The sequence below is a fragment of the Pararge aegeria genome, chromosome 7 (assembly GCF_905163445.1).
Source record: "Pararge aegeria chromosome 7, ilParAegt1.1, whole genome shotgun sequence".
NCBI lineage: Eukaryota > Metazoa > Arthropoda > Insecta > Lepidoptera > Nymphalidae > Pararge > Pararge aegeria.
In genome coordinates, this window is record NC_053186.1 from 16,681,632 (window position 1) to 16,700,991 (window position 19,360).

Consider the following 19,360-nt stretch of genomic DNA (forward strand, 5'->3'; position numbering starts at 1 on the left):
CCCTTCGCCTATAAACAGAACAACAGTTCGTAGGGTATGGAAATGGGCAAAGGAACACGTCCTGAGGCATGCTAACCTTAGCTAAGTGGGCAGCGACCCGTCCGTCCGTCCGAGCGAGTCCAAAGCCGTGGGTTCGATTTCCACAACTGGAAAATGTTTGTGCGATGAACGTGAATGTCTTTCGGTGTCTGGGTGTTTATCTGTATATTATAAGAATTTATGTATTTTATTAAAATATATATATATATTAGCGTGTGCGGGTCATCTTTAAGTTATGCTGCCCTGGTATTTGTTGTTTTAGCCCATTTCTAGGGGCTAGGGCCCGTCATCATTGGTTTTGAGCCTGTTGGTCGTGTCCGTGGAATGACCCCGCGTCACTGACAGGCCCATATCGAGACCCATAACACAAGCTACGCTTACTTTGCTACTAGATGGCGATGTGTGTATTATCGTAGTATATTTATTTATTTATTTATTGCAACAATGTCATTTGGCGGCAGAAATAAGCATGGCTGTTGGACTTTCCTGGTCGAGCTCTGTGCCCAATAGCTCTACTACTACTAATATACCATAACTCGGAAAACAAAACTCTTATGACTTATGGCTGGGAGTCATGGACCTCCTATGAAACCATGGTCCTCCTTAAAGCTCGGACGCTGTTCGTGAATTACAAAGAAAGCTGTGGTGATTCTTTTAAAGGTAGAGGACATTTCGTCGTGTAAAGAAACCCGATAAATACGTACTTAAACCATATCTATACTTCAATACTAATATTATAAAAGGAAAAGTTTTTTTTATGTTTTTGTTTGTTTATATCGAAGAGGCCCCGAAAGTACTGCACCTATTTTAACCATTTCTTTACCAAATGAAAGCTAAACTATCACGAAGTAACAATGGCTTAAATTTATTTACAAAAAAATTGGAGATCCTTATAAAAATTGCAATAATGTAACCCAAAGTTGGAAAAAAAATTGCCAATGTAATACATTACTTGTACTATTGATAATACATAAAAATTATGTACGACCTGTTTAAAATACTCGTTATTACCTACAAAAATAGTAGGAATATATCTAACTATCTGAGGGTTCAGTCGCATCAGCAGCTTTTGTTTTCTAAAATTTTGTTAGACCCCGCGCCGCCCGGTACAGACAAAATTGGGTAACATTAGTATCGCAGTGTTAATTCATTTATAGTATATAGTAATAGTAGTATTAGTAATAGTTCTTTTAAAAACTACACCCGATTTTGTTTTACAAGTACGCACTTTCAAATATGCTTTAAAAATAAAAAATAAACCTGGACGAAGTCGCGCCCAACAGCTAGTTTTAGATATTTTGAGATGGAAAACAGCTAGTAATAAAGTGAATTGCATGTATGTAGATAACAAACAGACAATTAAAAGTAGGTAACCGAATTTATTTGGATAAAGTTATGTTTATTTTTTATTTATGCTAGTTACTCTGTCATTTCCGTCTGCATTTTTGTGATATTAAAATTGACATTTAAAATAATTAACTGCAAATACTTTTAAGAAAGGACGCATATATAGGCAAAATGCTTTTGGGTACCACGTTGTTAAATTCGGTCGCCAAACCTGTATCAGTTTATATATTTTAATTTTATTGTACACAAAAGTGAAGTCATATGTTGCCTCCGTCGCGGAAGCCGAGTTGTTCCGCGGCAACGTTGCAAAACAATATTTGCAACATGTTTTGGAATTATTTCTAACACGAAATAATTTTCGTGCCGATATTGTAATATTATATTTCTAACTTGCTTATAATAAAATTAAAAAAGAACAAGGTAAAATGTAATCTCTCACTCTCCAATTTGTTTATTCCTCTCAAATTTGGTTCTCCCACGTTTTTCTTGTTTCTAACATGCACGTTACGGGATCGGACCGGTCAAAATAAAAGTATTTGAAATGCAATATATTTTTGACTCATCTCCCTGTTCTTGCCTTAACGTAAGTAGGAATAAAGACGCGCCTATAAAGAGACATCTTGAAAATACACCAGAGACGCGTTTTCAAACCTCGCATCTTTGGTTTAAGGTTAATAACATCGCTTCAAAACAATACAAAGAAAAATGTAGTTTTAGGTTTATCTGTTAATTATAAACTTAAGCTACGTAGTATCTTAACACTATTGAAGATTTTTCAAGGGTATGAATGAAAAACGTAACACAGTAATTTTTAATGTTTTTTTAATAGAAATGACATTGAGTTTCCATACGTTTCCCATCAGGGTAATTCTCTTAGCCAAATAATATTCAAATCGTTTGCAATTTTTGACGGCCGATTTTTGCAATTTTTGACGGCCGAGTTGGCAGCGACCCTGCTTTCTGAGTCGAAGGCCGTGGGTTCGATTCCCACAACTGGAAAATGTGATGAACATGAATGTTTTTCAGTGTCTGGGTTTTAATACGCATATTATAAGTATTTGTGTCATATTATTCATCAGTCATCTTAGTACCCATAACGCAAGCTACGCTTACTTTGGGGCCAGGAGGCGATGTGTGTTTTGTCGTAGTATATTTATTTAGTAGTATTTAATTGTTTCCACATCCCATACTAAGCATTATTACTCTTTTATGATTTTTTATACTTATTTATGATTTTTTTAAGTCATGACTTTAAGATCACCTAGCAGAGTGATTCTTTAAGCCAAATAATATTTGAATCGGTTCCAACATCACATTGTAAGCATTCTCGCGAAGAGCAACCGCTGTTCATATTAGTTCTTCGACGGCCGACTGGCGCAGTGGGCAGCGACCCTGCTTTCTGAGTCCAAAGCCGTGGGTTCGATTCCCACAACTGGAAGATGAATATAAGTGTTTTCCAGTGTCTTGGTGTTTATCTGTATATTATAAGTATTTATGTATATTATTCATTAAAAAATTCATCAGTCGTCTTAGTACCCATAATACAAGCTACGCTTACTTTGGGGCTAGATGGCGATGTGTGTATTGTCGTAGTATATTTATTTATTTATTTATTTATCTTACAGAATCAACCTGCACTCCCAAATTATGTCATACAGTATTGTCCCCTCCATCCGGGAAAAAAGTGTTGCATAAAATCCGAGCGAAATCGACAGGCACAAAACCAGTGCTTCGTATCATTTCAATTGAACGATTCTCAGTATTGACAAGAAATAATCATTGTTTCAGATATACAAAGCCCCAAACGTTCGCGGACTGCATTGGCAATGAGCTGCCCCTGGGCTGGGAGGAGGCCTACGACCCTCAGATCGGGCCATATTACATCAATCATGTCAACCGTGAGTACCATTTTTATTAGCCGGCTTTTATTATGCATCCGTAAGATACTCGTATCTTGGCTTGATGCGCCAAACTGTTACACTTTTTTTGTTTGACGGCCGATTGGCGCAGTGGGCAGCGACCCTGCTTTTTGAGTCCAATGCCGTGGGTTCGATTCCCACAACTGGAAAATGTTTGTGTGATGAACATGAGTGTTTTCAGTGTTGGGTGTTTATATGTGTATATTGATAAAAAAAAATTCGTCAGTCATGTTAGTTCCCATAACACAAGCTATGCTTGCTTTGGGACTAGATGGCAGTGTGTATATTGTCGTAGTATAAACTGTATTAACGTGCTTCAGTACCTAAGAATATGATTATTTTAGTTTATCTTTCTCTTTTTTTAACCCTCGACGCAATAACGACGGTCAGTTAAAAGTTTGACGTGTGTGTGTGTGTTTGTCTGCCTGAGGCATCGTAGCGCGCCAACGGATGAGGTGATTTTGATTTTGTTTATTTTTATTTGAATTGTCAATTGGTACGAAGCTTCTTAGCTATTTTTAATGAAAATCGATCCAAGACGGCTGCCGCCAATCGGATCGGATCGGTATCAAATGAAAGGGTTTGACTAGTAGAATAATTTACACTATTTTCATAGACGGAAGTTTTCACGGGATAAAAAGTATCCTATACAATTTTCTAGGATGCAAGCTATATATGTCCGATATTTCAATTCATTGAAAAACAGTGAAGTGGTAGAGCCGAACAAAGGTAACAATCAAACAAACAAACGTAACTACGTACGTTTGTATGTTATGATTGATATGGATAGTAAAGAACGGCGGGGTGTATAAAATGGAGGTTGTGCAACACTGGATGAAATGGACAAGTGACGGGTATAGACTGTAGAGTCGAGGCTAACTTTAACCTTGATCGGTGCATGAATTAATAACAGATTTTGACGTACGATCTATAAATGTTACAAAATTAAATAATATTTATGAATTATGACGGCTGGTTTTGTTGTTTGTGATCGAGTGAATTGCGTCTCGTCGTTAATTTTATACTCACTAAGAAGACGCTATTAATTCTATCACCAGGAATATTGGACATGGATGAGATTATTAGAATAATGCCCGTTTTCACTAAACCTAGGATACGCTTAAATCATATGCCTAATTGAAGATTTAAAAGATGTAAGTGATGCTTGGAGAAAAAAACGCTTCACCAACTCTTAGATAATGACTAAGGACAGGCGGCATCTGAATTTACGACACCGATTATTCGGTGCATAATGTTTAAGGAACTCGTAAACTGACATTTAACAGATGAAAAAAAAAACAGTTTTTTTAGAAACCTGAAATCTAAGTACGAAAAATTAAAAATATGAGAATACCAACACAAAATTAGACAAGTTCGATAGAGGAAAGGTAAATGTAGGCCTAGGAATCTTCTTAGATTAGGCGTTATTTATTTAGGCATTGCCTTATTTGCCTTTAGTGAAAACGGGCATTAATTTCCTTGTAAACCTCTTAGTAAAAGCAAAAGAAAAAAGAAAAACCATTCAAAGATACAATTTAGCTCATCATATAACAGATAAATTATAGGTAGCGTATGAAATCTTGGAGATGTTTTTCATTGAATTCATTTGAACAAGTTAACCCTTGACTGCAATTTCACCGGCTGGTGATGATGCAGTCTAAGATTGTTACGAGCTAACCTGTTACGTGAATGGCAGTTATTTTAAATACTCGTAATCGGTTTCAATAAAGAATTTGTTTATTTGCCTTTTGAATAACCCATCATTTATCAATTTGCAATTGCGTAGCCGAAATCATCTGATATTTCGGATGGTTGAGGACTACTAGGTATACATCAAATCAAGTACATTAATAAATAAATAAACTAATCGCCATCTAGTCTAAAGGAAGAGTAGGGTGTGTTATAAGTACTAAGATGACTGATGAATATTTCTACTATACATATAAACATACTTATAATATACATATAAACATCCAAACACTGAAAATCATTCATATTCATCACACAAACATTTCCCAGTTGAGGGAATCGAACCCACAGCATTGCACTCAGAAAGCAGGGTCGCCAGTCGGCCGTCAAGTGATAGAAAGAAAAGTAGGTACCGTTTAGTAATTTAAAAAGCTACTGAATAAGGAAACCAGTTTGAAAAAGGAATTTTTTTATTTGGCTTTTGAATAACCCATATTTTTTTAATTACAATAGAAATTATCTGATATTCCGGGTTTAAGAATACTAAGTAAACTTCAAATTAGGAGTGCTAGATAAGATACTTGTAACAATTTATGGAGATGGGATGTCGATACCGGTTAGTACGTTTCAGAAAAGCTACTGAATAGGGAGACCAGTTTGAGGTTTGAGGCCCCATCAATTCCATCAACATTGTATTGGTATTGGGTGTAACGAGACTTATTTATGTCTCTTGGTTTATTCAGCACGCCGGGTGAAAAATGCTCAACGCGGGGGGCTCTTGAAGGCCCCTTTGCTTTAGTTATTCCGTATGAATTATTGAACGGTTTGATTTACGCATTTACGTCTAGCTGGCGGTATGTTTGCGGGAAATGTTTCTTCGCCGCTGCGTTGAGTGGCGTTTAAGAAGGCGATCCCAGATTCGATTTCCGGCTGGAGTCGTCGTTCTCAGATTATTAATGTCCCACAGAGCACAGGCCTCCTCTGTGGGAGCGGAGGGAATAAGAGCGTTCACTCACCACGCTACTTTTTTTTTTACTTTTTTAATTTATTGATACAATTAGATGCAGTGTCCTTATATTAAATTGTATAACGATTATCAATACTAGACAATAATACAGTTATGATAGTAACCGGGACCTATAGTTTAACGATAAGAACGAATAAAGTTGGTTCAACTCCAGAGTGCTATTGAACATTTTCAGCACCACTCTGAGAGGAGAACCCATAGTCGTTCAGAGTGCCTACTGTGAGATTTTCTGCGTCTACCTATTCGATCGCGTGAAGGTTAACTACCGTTTGTATGAAATCGAACGAGTGCCATCTATTGACAATACTGTTTCCCAGTCAAAGGCAATAAGGCTTCAAATTTTGTTACATCAACCACTTTCAATAAATTGAGACTGTAGCCAAGCGCGGGCCTACCTGAAATAAAAAAAAAACAATATACTTACATGTTCTAAATTTTAATAAAAATTACAAGAAAGGCAACTATACTCCAATTTTTTAGTATGCTTGCGTAATAAATAGATATTAATCCTAAAATTTCCTTTCTTTGTAATAAAAAAACAACACATATTCTAAAAATACCCAGTCACGTTTGTGAAATTTTCGACTGGTTTTTATAGCACATAATATAATATATCGTAAAGTGACAGGTGTTTTGTATGTGAAATATAACATACATAAGTATAAGTGTGTCCATCCATACTTAATGTTATTAATGCGGTAATGTGTCTGTCTGTTTTTTGCACACGTTTTGCTCAGCCACTGCTCTGATTTTGATGAAATATGGGTCATATATACCCTGCATCCTCGAGATGGACATAGGATACTTTACGTATGAATAAGGAATACAGGATTCGCGGAAGCTCCAACAGTGTTTTGGAAATATTATTATTATGGTAAAATCCCTTTATGGAGCACTGGGTTAGTACACAACCATACACAAAGTGCTCAAGAGGGCACTTACCTTAATAAGGAGATACGAGTATGTTTGGCCAATTTTAATTAATGAAATAGTTAATAATTATCTTATTAACTATTGTTACTAACAATCAATAATTTTTTTAATCGTACTGCGATCACAAGCTATGTTATTTTATCCGAATTAAATGTTTTTATTATTATTATTATGAGGCTTTAATAACAAATGTTTTCTGTCGCGAAATTTAACATCAAGATTGAATCCTGGATCCTTTTAATCCTATAAAAACTAAAGTTTTTTATTCGTAACAACTAGCAGACCTGGCCACGCGTTGCTGTTTGTAATTTTTTTAAGGAAGTGATTGGTGAAGTGATGAAGAGTTCAAAATATTGTAATTATAAATTGAGATATAAATTATCCTTTCTCAAAAGTTGAAAAAAATACATTAAAAAAAAACTTTGCAATTAATATACACACGGCAGAAGTGTAACTTCTGAAAAGTAGCCTACCAGAGATTGAGGTGGATGTAGAGTATCAGAACTATTAGTATAAATTTAAGGTTTCTTATTTAGACTCCATGGTTACTAGAATAGGTACAAAAACGTATAATGTTTTTAGTGGCGCGCATAGAGGGTATGCCCAGGGTATGCAGATGATATAAAATGTAGAAAATCTCCAGTACGAGTTATAAAAAACTTAAGGATAGGCATTGTAAGAGTTATAAAAGCCTACCCTGAAGTATTTATAACTAGTACTGGAGATTTTCTATCACATTTTATATCATCTGCATACCCTGTGCATACCCTCTATGCGCGCCACTGAATGTTTTCTATCTCACTCTGCCCTATACATTTATGGGTTTGTGTCTCTATGGACTTATTTTTTCGTATCATCGAGTTTGAAATCACAAAGATTCTAAAGAGGTTTCACTTCAAAAATCGGTTCAATCGGTTTCGGAGCTCATCCCGGTCAAACATCGTGACGTGATGCGGTTCGCGGGGCATGTAAGGAACACGTCCTGCAATTTGTCCTCCTGTGCCCATCAATCTAACGCGTAGGTGTTAAACATCATATGCCTATTATTAAATCAGCATCCACGCCCTTCAGAACACAGCAATGCAGCTTAGCCGCATAAATAAGCATAGCGATAGTATTTCGCCGAAAACTCTTTCTCACAAAAAGCTCTTGCGTCTACAACTAAACAGACCGTCCTGGATTTAGAATTGCCGAAATAAAGGCAGAGGAGGTCGCGGGCAACAGCTATAATACACGTGAGACCGCATAATATCGTTACGGGTTATGCAATAACAATTATGGCAGTAGGTAGGTACTTTCGAATGCTTTTTCCGTTCTATATTTCACTGTTTATTCTCTGCAAAGTCATTACTTTAAACTCTACTGCCTTTAATATGGGTAGTATTTGAATGAGTGAATATGGATGTATATTATAGTATCGTAATTAATGAATATGGTTTACTAAAATACTAAGTGAGCGAATGTATTATGGCGACTGTAAATCATGAAAACGGCTACTTTTAATAGCCGAATGAAACCTAAGTTCGCGCGTAGTGGCGTGCATTGGGGGGTATGGTCAGGGAATGCAGATGATATAAAATAAAGAAAATCTCCAGTACGGGTTATAAAAACTTAAGGGTACGCTTTTAATAATTCTTCCTGGAGATTTTCTTGTTTGTAGTTACTCTACCACCGGCTCGGAAGGCAGATTCCACTGAGAAGAGCCGGCAAGAAACTCAGCAAATTGCTCTTTTCCAACATCATTTTAAAGTTTAACAATCTTTAGAATTTTTCTGTTTGTGAGAGATGAGAGCGGAGTGGCCTGCTTCCAAGCATCCTTGTCGTTATTGAATTCATCAATCGTGTAGTAAACATTTGTTAAATGTATTTTAATATATTGTTTAAACTTAGGTAAAGGTAGTAAATCTTAATCTATAACAACTAAGTATGTAGCGTCGGTTACATGGTTAATATCCCATGCCAACAGTGAAACTGAACCGAATGGTTCCCGACCACACTCTTGGGAACGTATCTTGTTGAATCACCATCATCCTTTTTATAATTCTTAATGAAGTGTTTATACCTACACTTAAATATCAAAGGGTTTGTTACAGACATGTATGAGGCCTTGGTGTCAGTGCATCTATTAAAAATGAAATATTTATCTTTTATAGTTTATTTCTTTAAATACTCCTAGTTACAATTTAGGAAATTAATTTCTATTGTAGAAAAAAAATAATAAAAGTGCAATACAATGGAGTACGTTATATTGACAATGACATTTGTAGCACTCAAAAGTGGTAATGACGTTCATACATTGTTAAGCGTTGGTTAAAAAGCGGTTATAACCTGGTGGCTAAGAGCTTCGGCTTCTCTTTCAGGATGACCGAGTTCGATCCTTGGCTAACTTTTTAATTGAAGGAATTTAAAATAGGACTTGCTAAAGTAACATTTTACGACGGTGGAGGAAAACATCGTGTGGAAACCTTCATGTCCTCCATAACGTTCTCAAAGGTGTCTGAAGTCTCCCATTCGGTATTTGGCTTGCGTGATAGACTAGGCTCTAAGTACTCCTCATTCTGAGTGGACCTGTTTCCTGCATTGGACCGTTAAGGGGCTGATAATGATGTTATAATGATAAATACAATACGCTTGCCTTACTTCGTTGGAGACGCATAAAAAAAGGTTTCGCAGTCGGTTAAACAATTAGCACAGACACCAAATAAGAAACACAATGATCGAATAAAAATCATTAGAACCCTAACAAGAACGCCCGCTGATATGTTGGGTGGTCGTTAAAAATCCAGAAAATGGCGGAAAAGCTTCCCGCGTTCATAAATAATGTATTGGAATGCGCGTGCGATTCGTGCGAAATGCTCTGTTGTTTCCACCGTTATCTCCAGGGTTGCCACCAACCAAAATCAATTTTTTTTTTTATTTCTCAATTGAATTTTAGGTCTTTGAATCCCTTTGAGATTATGCCAGACTTATGACACCCTAATAACAAATATTTCTCTACAAAACTTAAATCTAATTGAATGAATTGAATACATTTTTATTGTACACCACGAACATACAGAAAAGTTGTAAATACACAAACTATACAACTTGGCGGCCTTATCGCTACATAGCGATTAGGGCATGCGAAGGCACGCTTAAGATCAGTTTCTTTGCAGTACGAAGAACTTCGCCTGGGCAACCGAAAAATTCAATTTTTTTCGTTTAAATAAGGTGGAAAAGAAGTTAAAAACAACACACAGTATAGAATAAAAAGAAGTCGGATAGGTAACGACTTGAGACGAGAACGAAGTGGTGATACATTGTCATATTAATATTTAATGTAACCTAAATATGAATTCTACATTAATAAATCCGAAAATTAACTCATATAAGGCTCTCGCGGCTTTAGAAAAGGTAGGGAGGTTCCGCAAGAACACTTTGAAAAATACTCACATTTGTTAAATTTATATGGGTAAAAAAAAAACTGTTAAGGTGTGCAATGCGAGGACTGCAGATAAGAACAAAAGAAGAAGTTTTCACGCAGCAACTGTGCAACTAATTGACATGGTTGTGCCTTAGATTAAAGAACCGGAGAGTGACTCGTCGATAGTCCAATATTGCGTTACTTTATTTTAATAAATACCGTGTTACTAGACATATTAAATAACATTTAAATAAGGTTTTTAATAACGTGTAAATAAACTTTTTAAATACCGCGAAAGTAGATACATTTCGAAATACAGCTCAAAAACACTTTTAAAATAAATAAATATACTACGACAATACACACATCGCCAACAATATAATACACATTTGAACATTCAGGCACTGAAAACGTCAATTTTCATCACATAAACTTTTTCCAGTTGTGGGAATCGAACCCACGGCTTTGGACTCAGAAAGCAGGGTCGCTGCCCACTGCGCCAATCGGCTGCCAAATACCTCGTAAGAACACTTTTGATATTTATAACAAGTGTCAATGACGATAGGCTACTCTTTATCCCGGTTATACAAATCCACGCAGATGAAGTCACGGTGCAAAACTAGTAATAGATAACAGTGGCTGACCCGGACCTCGTCAAGGCAGGCGGGTCCCGTTACTCAATCGGCATTTTTGTTACATAAATCTACAGAATAAAATTAACACCTTGCAAGTACGTGTTTCCGGTTTTTAGTACTCTTTTTTTCTGTTTTGATTTTAATATAATATATATTATATTATTAGCGACTTTACTTTAACTGTGAAAGAAGCGATAAGTGGTTTTCTGCCCAAATTGTATAAAGTGTTCGTTATTTATTTATTTTGCACCAAAAGAAGCCATATAATAATAAACAAGAAACTATGTGAACGAGGAAAACTTAGGTATCTCTAAGAGATTTCTACTAGTAATCCAAGGCACGAAGACAAGTTTTTTCACAAGTACAGATAAAAAAAACCAAAGAAATAGGCATAATGACGGCCGATTGGCGCAGTGGGCAGCGACCCTGCTTTCTGAGTCCAAGGCCATGGGTTCGATTCCCACTACTGGAAAATGTTTTTGTGAAGAGCATGAATGTTTTTCAGTGTCTGGGTGTTTATATGTATATTATTAGTATATATGTATATTATTCATAAAAATATTCATCAGTCATCTCAGTACCCATAACTTAAGCTAACGCTTACTTTGGGGCTAGATGGCGATGTGTGTATTGTCGTAGTATATTTATTTATTTATTGTAATTTTGTTGAAATCAGTCCATAAATTAAAAGATATTTAATTTAGGACAAGTGAAAAAAAATCATGTAATTAATTGTAGTAGGTTTAAACAAACTTTTTTTTAATTTCTTTATGTGTAACACGATATTTTGTACTTGAAATAAAAAAAAGAAGTTAATATTAACACGATGACCTTAAAAATGAAACGTCGCGCCCACTCTCGAAAATCTGAGATTTTCAAAAAAAAATTATCATTAACAGTGCACACAGCTGATTGCTAAAATTTAACTTTCTTTTTTATGCCACTATATAATAAGTCCTTGAGTGCTATCTCACCTGTGAAAACTTCTGGTGCATTCCAAGACGGTAGCTAGCGAACGTGCCAGGGGTTCGGTAGCTAGCCGTCACTACACGAGCCTCTGAACCGTCTGCGTGGGGTCAAACTGTCCCGATTCCTTCTCTTTAGCGTGGGAGTCCCGTCCCAGTGGTACGGGCGGTTGGTAGACAGGCGAGCGGGAAGTGTGCAACGGGTTCCCCGGGCGTCTAATAAAGCCAACGAGAGCGACATGCTGTGCTGGCTAGTTCGGGTATACGAGTCCCACATGACCTCCGCCCTGACGATAAGGACGTAGACGTAGCATAAAGCATTTCCACCACGCCAAAAAAAAAAAAGAAAAAAAAAATTGGCAGTTTCCACATCGATCGTTTCCACGTGGATCGTGAAAACCTCGATCGGTTTCCTCGCGGTATGTCGTATGAACACTTACACGGTGACACGTTTTCGCCATTAAGGTGCTATCTAGCCACGGCCAAAGCCTCTTACCAGACTAAAACCTATCAGTTGGTTTCTTACTCGAGATCTTTAATTATCTTAATATATATAAATCTCCTGTCACGATGTTTGTCCGCGATGGACTCCTAAACTACTTAACCGATTTTAAATTAAATTGGCACACCGTGAGCAGTCTGCTCCAACTTAAGAGATAGGATAGCTTAGATCTTTAATTATAGTCGCAATTTTATTTTATTGTAAATTATTTGTCTATAATTAATTGACAGTCACATGTTACATATATATATATACTACTATAGTCATTTAAGGCTTAGCGATACTGAATACTTTAAAAACAAAATCAAACGCAGACGAAGTCGCGGGCAACAGCTAGTAGTATATATATCTGGATTTGATAATGAGAAATATAAACCTTATTAGGATACACAGTGAAGTTTTGTCACATGCAAAAGCTATATCGACAAGTACAAATAGAAGTCATTTCATTTCACCTATACCGCGCGTGCATCAATATAATGACCCGAACAAGCCATCTATTCCAGCGGCAATAAAAAACGCCACTTACGGAATGATACTTGCATTCCAGGCCCATTCTACAGCCGCGTGACATCCAAAGTGCGCGGTCGATCTTCTACACCAAGAGATAGAGGGGCAAATGTACACTAGCCATTGAAAGCCATGGAGTGCCGGAAATGGCCTGTCTAGGTATATTGGCTGTATGCCTTATAAATAAGAAAAAGACCTACCACTTGCGCACTAACTGATACATTAATACTCACTACATACCATTGCAAGAATAAATCGTTATAACCGGAAAACGCCTATCCACTATCCAGGTCTAAATATCAGAGTTATAAGCCAGCCAGTAGGTATTGACTGTCATCTATAATAGTAGCTCGGCATCATAGTTACCAGTACGCAATAAAAGCCATTGAGCGTCATTGAAGTAGTACGCCGTAGTTCCTAAAAGAAGTCGATCCGAGTTTATGGATGCTAAACCCACATCCTGGGTGCTAAATCTAAACATTGTCCCACAGGTCTCGTATACAGAGCTAAGCATTGGTGTTATGGAACATTGGGTCGTTGTCTGATTTTGGTGTTCCCAATTTAGCCTTTACCCTCTCTCCGTGTCTTGAAAAGCAATTGTCACCATTATCCATAATATCTAAAAATGATACATAACATATATGTAACATAAGCGCCAAAGTTCATTGTTTATCCGCATTTTAACAACGCAACGCGACTATGTCCTGTAGGAGAGCCCACAGGAAGAGCCTGTGATATAAATTAGACTGGCTATATTGTGTCTTAATTATAGTTATTATGTGAAGCATTTTAAGTATTAAAAATTTTAAACTAAGATTTTTGTGGTTAATCAACATTTCTTGAATATACTTCAACGGGTACATACCACGATCATATTTTTGGATTTGTCGATATTTTGACCCAGTTGCATGGATCGTGCTCACGACGGGAATTTTAATTATATCATTATGATCCCATATTCAGAAATCAGAAACTCCTCCTCCTTAGTCGTTCACTCTTGACAGAATGGTCGTAGTTGACGATGGTTCTTTTTCTTTGCCTACAGCAGCCCCCGAGAGTTGAACCAATCAGAAACAGATCCCACAATTGTAAACTGTAGATTGTTCAACTCTATTTCTGCTCTAGGCGTTCTGTGTAGATGAATGGATGATTTAGCTCTAATTCACAGAGCCGCACAGAAAATTTTAATCCGACATTATCGTATTTCGAAACCCTAAAACCTAAATTCTCAGAGCCATGCTCCTAGGAGTATCATTGTAAATATACAATGTTACTAAAAGGCTTCCTCTCGTAGGGACTAAATCCTTCAGTCTGGGCTTGTGAGCTTTGCTTGAGCGCACTACTCGAATAGATTTAGGCAAACATACTTTTACAAAAAGGAAACTGTTGATTTATTTATATAATTAGTCTGTACCATGAACATTTTTAGCATTCGGTCTCTATGCAATCACACGGCTAGCTCTCGTACTATATCAGTTATTATGCTCAATTCTCAACGCAAGGCCGGGGCTAACTGATTGCTACTCAAATCAGATTAGAGACAATGGCAATTGAATACCATCGTAAGCGAAATTGTCCCTCGGCCACGATCGTAATGCAATACTCACATTCTTCATGCGATCCTAGTAGCGGAATTAGATGGTTTCTTCAGTAATGAATCATTATTTGTACTTCTCTGATCTGTGCGACTTTGTCTGCGTGGAATTCCTTTGTTCCAACCTAGTTCTACTAGATATATCCCCGGACTAAACCTAATTAATATGGATACTACTAATAATAAATATTACCAAATTTCTGACGCTGCATTAATGAAATAATCATTAATGCAGCGTCAGAAATTTGGTACGAAAGAATAGTTAATTATTTTCTAACTTTTCTTATAAATTGTTTCTCTACTTTTAAATCACACTAAAGAAGCAATGGAAATAATGTTTACATTTTATGACATGATAAAAAACTATTATAGACAGAAAATCGAACTCGTTACTGTTTAATTAAAAAAAAAACTTCCGCCCTTAAAATAGCCTCCACCTAAAACGGAAGATAATTTATTCACAGGTTTGAGCTAAAAAGTTATTTTAAGCACATATTTTTGGTTCAGGTTAATATTGCTTTTTTAAAATAACGGAATTTCTACTCTCGAGTCGAGACATTTCGTTTTGAAGGTCTTCGTGCTCATAAATTATTTTTTTTTATTAAAAATCTCAAGCGTATTAAAACATTAAAAATTTGAAGGTGAAAAAAAAATGGGAAAATGTCCTTCTTACTTCACTTGAATAAGTTAATTTAACAACTTTGCTCTTACAAATCCAATATGGCGGATATGATAAATCGAAAACTAAATAAGTTACTATAATTAGTCAACTATTACTATTAAAGCTAATCGATCGTGGTACGAATGAAATAAAAAGTATAAGAGTTGAATTAGGCAGGAGGCAGGTCATCCTCCATAGGCAGGAAATAACAAAGAGCTATTAAAACAAACTGGCGCGCAAAATAGGAGTAAATGTAAAGAAGAAAAGTAAGACCAATGAACTGATGGTAAGAGAATAAATGAGCTGCTGGCTTCTTCTCGGTAGAATCTGCGTTCTAAATAGTGAACTTTCAAAAGAATTTGGCTTGTTGATTGGCTTATTCTTCTTTTTTTTTACTTCCTCGAAGGGCTAAGGTAATTACGGGCAGGGGAGATTTTTCCACGGTGGAAGATCCACTCTCCGAGTTCTATTTCATAGGAGAACAGTTTTGTATGTTTTTTGGCAGGTGATCAGGAATTAAAAAAAAAAAACAAAATTCATTTATTTTAAGTAGGTCTTATTTAAGCACTTTTGAAACGTCAAGTATGTCTGTTTGTAGTGACTCTACCACCGAAATGAAGCCGGCAAGAAACTCAGCAGTTGTTCTTTTCCATCGTCATTTTATAATTTAACAATCATTGTTCTATTAGTGTGAGATGAAAGCGGAGCGGCTTGCTTCCAGGCAACCTTGTCATTATCAGGCGCATTTTATCCCTGGTCAGTGGATAAAAACGAAGAACAATTTTTTTTTCCTCCTGCCCACAGCCATGACGGCAAACTAGCGCAGTGGGCAGCGACCCTGCTTTCGATTCCAATAACTGGAAAATGTTTGTGTGATGAACATGTGTGCTTTTCAGTGTCTGGGAGTTTATCTGTATATTATTAGTATTTATATATAACGTATATTAAGAAGAAGAAGAAGAAGAAAAAGTCTTTATTGCACATACAAATATAAAATCAGGTTAACAAAAAAATAAAAAATAAAAACTATACATATGCACAATGGCGGTCTTATCGCTTGAAGCGATCTCCTCCAGACAACCTTTGGTTGAAGAAACATATTAGAGAAAACGGGATAGTGCAATAATTAAATTGTGCTAATTATAAACATTACATACTAATACTACATATATATATAGTAAAACATATATATTTATATATTTGTATATAAATATCAATATATATATATATCAATATATAAACTTAAATACATATTACTATTATTATTCCATATAGTACCCATAACACAAGCTACGCTTACTTTGGGGCTAGATGGCTCATGGCGATGTGTGTATTTTCGTAGTATATTTTTATTTATTTATTTATGAGAGTGGTTTTTAGGCCTGCAATATGTTTTCTCCAAACAGAAAAGATGAGATTCTATGCTCACCGCTTTAAATAGTCCTACTAGAAATAAGTGAATTAAAAACATATATACCTTCTTACACTGACGTTTAATTTTTGCAATTAATTAATTTGCATCCTCCACCATTAGCACGATGTGTTGACTGATGTCTGATTAGTCATCATGCATTTATTACCGACTAACGGAAGTTCAGCTCGTCCGATTAAATACTTTAGCATTAGAATAAGGTGATTCATTTTTTATATTGCTGTGTTATGGCCACTTAGTTGAACATCTTCTCGACGACAGATTTGGTTTTAAATAATGTAAATGAAGCGCTGATAGCCCAGTGGGTAGGGCTTCGACTTCACTTTCGAGGGGGCGAGTTCAAATCCCAGCACGCACCTCTTACTTTTCTTTTTAAGCTATGTGCGTTTAAATGGTGAAGGAAAATATCTTGAAGAAACCTGTGTACCTGAGAGTTCTCCATAATGTTCTCCAAGGTCTCCTATATGATGATGATGAATATAAATGCATAGCGGTGATAGCCTATGAATATATATATCATGGAATTCTGCAAAGTAACGCATCTTCTGTCCAATATCGTCTCGTGTTAGAGAAACTCTTTGGATAGAAGAAGTAGGCGTTACTTTGCGGAATTCCATGATATATAATGGAAATTAAGCTTACTTTGCAATACTCCGCAAAAAGCAGGATAATCTCCTTCACCGGACAATCCTCAGGAGATGTTGACTATATAATGAATAATTGTTACTTAACAATTATTCATTTTAAAATCAACATCTCCTGAGGATGCTCCGGTATCAGAGCGAATCTTGCGTAGTGGGCACAATTGAAGAAATTATAAATTACACCATACAGATTCTCTTGCTTTTCGCGGAGTGTAGCAAAATAAGTTTGATTTTCATAGAAACTCTTTGTTAGCGGATTTAAAGCCCATAAAAGAAATCTTACTTCAAATTGCAACTAATTTTGAACATGGAATTTAATATTTTCATTACCCCATCTATCTACAAGATATATAACGAGTCTACAGGGGAATCCTAGAGCTGGAATTAACCTTGACCTTAGAGTTACTTTGGCCATTCAAAGAGACAATGCTGTCAACAATTAAGGCTCTATAATTTAGTTAATTTAATTTAGTTTTATTGGCTTATTTTAGGTTATTTTTGTTTCACTAATATAATAGATGCGAATGTTTTTATGAATGGACGGTTGTTACACTTTCACGGAAAAGATTTCAGGAATAACACATAGGCACAGAATTAAGAACCTACAGAACCCTTATTCGGCCATTATTGCATGCAGTGCATTGTGTCCAAAAATAGTGAAAACGCCCCGCGCACGTCTCACTTCACAAGCGCAATATGATGCTAGTTCACAAACTTTTCCCATTTTCCTCATTTTATGGTAAACATAAGAAGTAAAATAATCACTGTCAACTGCTAAATTGAATGAATTGACTAACCGCCTCCTGTTCGAGAAACATTACTAAAGTGGAGTGGTTTTTGATTATTAGTCGTGTACACGGTTTCTGTATGTTCTTATTTCTGTGCACATAGGCTATTTTTCATCCCGCAAAATGACCGGTTTCCGCGGGTTTTATGCAAAACCAAAAAACGTAGATGAAGCCGCCGACAACAGCTAGTTCATAAAATGAAACAAAAAATAGAAATTGTCGTTTCAAAATAAAAAAAATGTAAAAACCTAAAAATTCTATCTGTATTTAAAACTTCTGCAGGGCTAGCACGGGTGGGAGATAAAAATTATATCCCCCGATTATATCCCCTGGCAAGGAATATAATTAACGTGCCCACCTGCTAAATCACTGGAACGTGGAATAGGAGAAGTTTACCCCCGTTTATTAATACACATTATTCGGATACTATTTCCACTTGTGCGCCAGTGCTCTGAGAGTTGATAAAGCTGTGGGAGAAGATAAATTTATATCCTTTCCCGGGGATATAATTGTCTCCTGCCCATGCTAGCCGTGCAGAAAGAATTTTCAACTTAACATACAAGTTAACAATGACGTTTGAGACGTCAAGTCCATCTGATGATGGTTTGATATAAACTCAAAGGAATTCCTAGGCACGAATCAAAGAAAAAAAGAATTTAGAAGTAGTTACCTAAGCCCAATGAGGCTTGTCCAATCAATTTCGAGTTTATCGTTATGCACCATAAACATTCCTGAGCCATGAGCATTCCTGGACGGAATTACGTAAAATAAAAGCTAGGCACATAAATATTGCAAGCGAAAGCAGAAAATATGTAGACGGGAGATTGCATAACATTCTTTTTTTTTTTCTTTATAATATAATAGCTCTTGCCCGCCGTCTTCGTTCGCGTTTATTACGGTTTTTTTTTACAAATACCGTGGGAACTATTTGTTTTACTGGGATAAAAAGCCAAATGTAGCTAATGTCGACATGTGGCTTTTTATATGTTCTATCAACGAACTCTATGCCAAAAACCAAGTGAAATGATTGCTTAATTCTGGTGTAAAGTGAGGACAATGCTACTGAAATAATAGCACCATTATTTTTTTTTTTACTCGTTTATTACATTCATTTATTATGATTCCAACAGCATTTTATTCAGGAGTGTGAAATAATTGAATTCAGATTTTTGTTAGTATAATTTTTGAAAGAATCATTACAATTAAATTTTAATAAATAAAATACTTCATAGCATACAAGTTGTCACTTAATAATGGTAAACGATCTGAGAT

At 36.0% G+C, this 19,360-nt stretch overlaps 1 protein-coding gene across 1 annotated transcript in view; it reads left to right on the forward strand.

Moving 5' to 3' along the window:
• LOC120624896 (protein kibra) overlaps window positions 1–19,360 on the forward strand; it is a 103,998-nt gene that overhangs the window by 14,986 nt on the left and 69,652 nt on the right. The window contains exon 2 of the mRNA XM_039891665.1: window positions 3,175–3,284. Within this exon, the coding sequence (XP_039747599.1) occupies window positions 3,175–3,284 (110 nt within the window). The remainder of the gene's footprint in view (window positions 1–3,174; window positions 3,285–19,360) is intronic.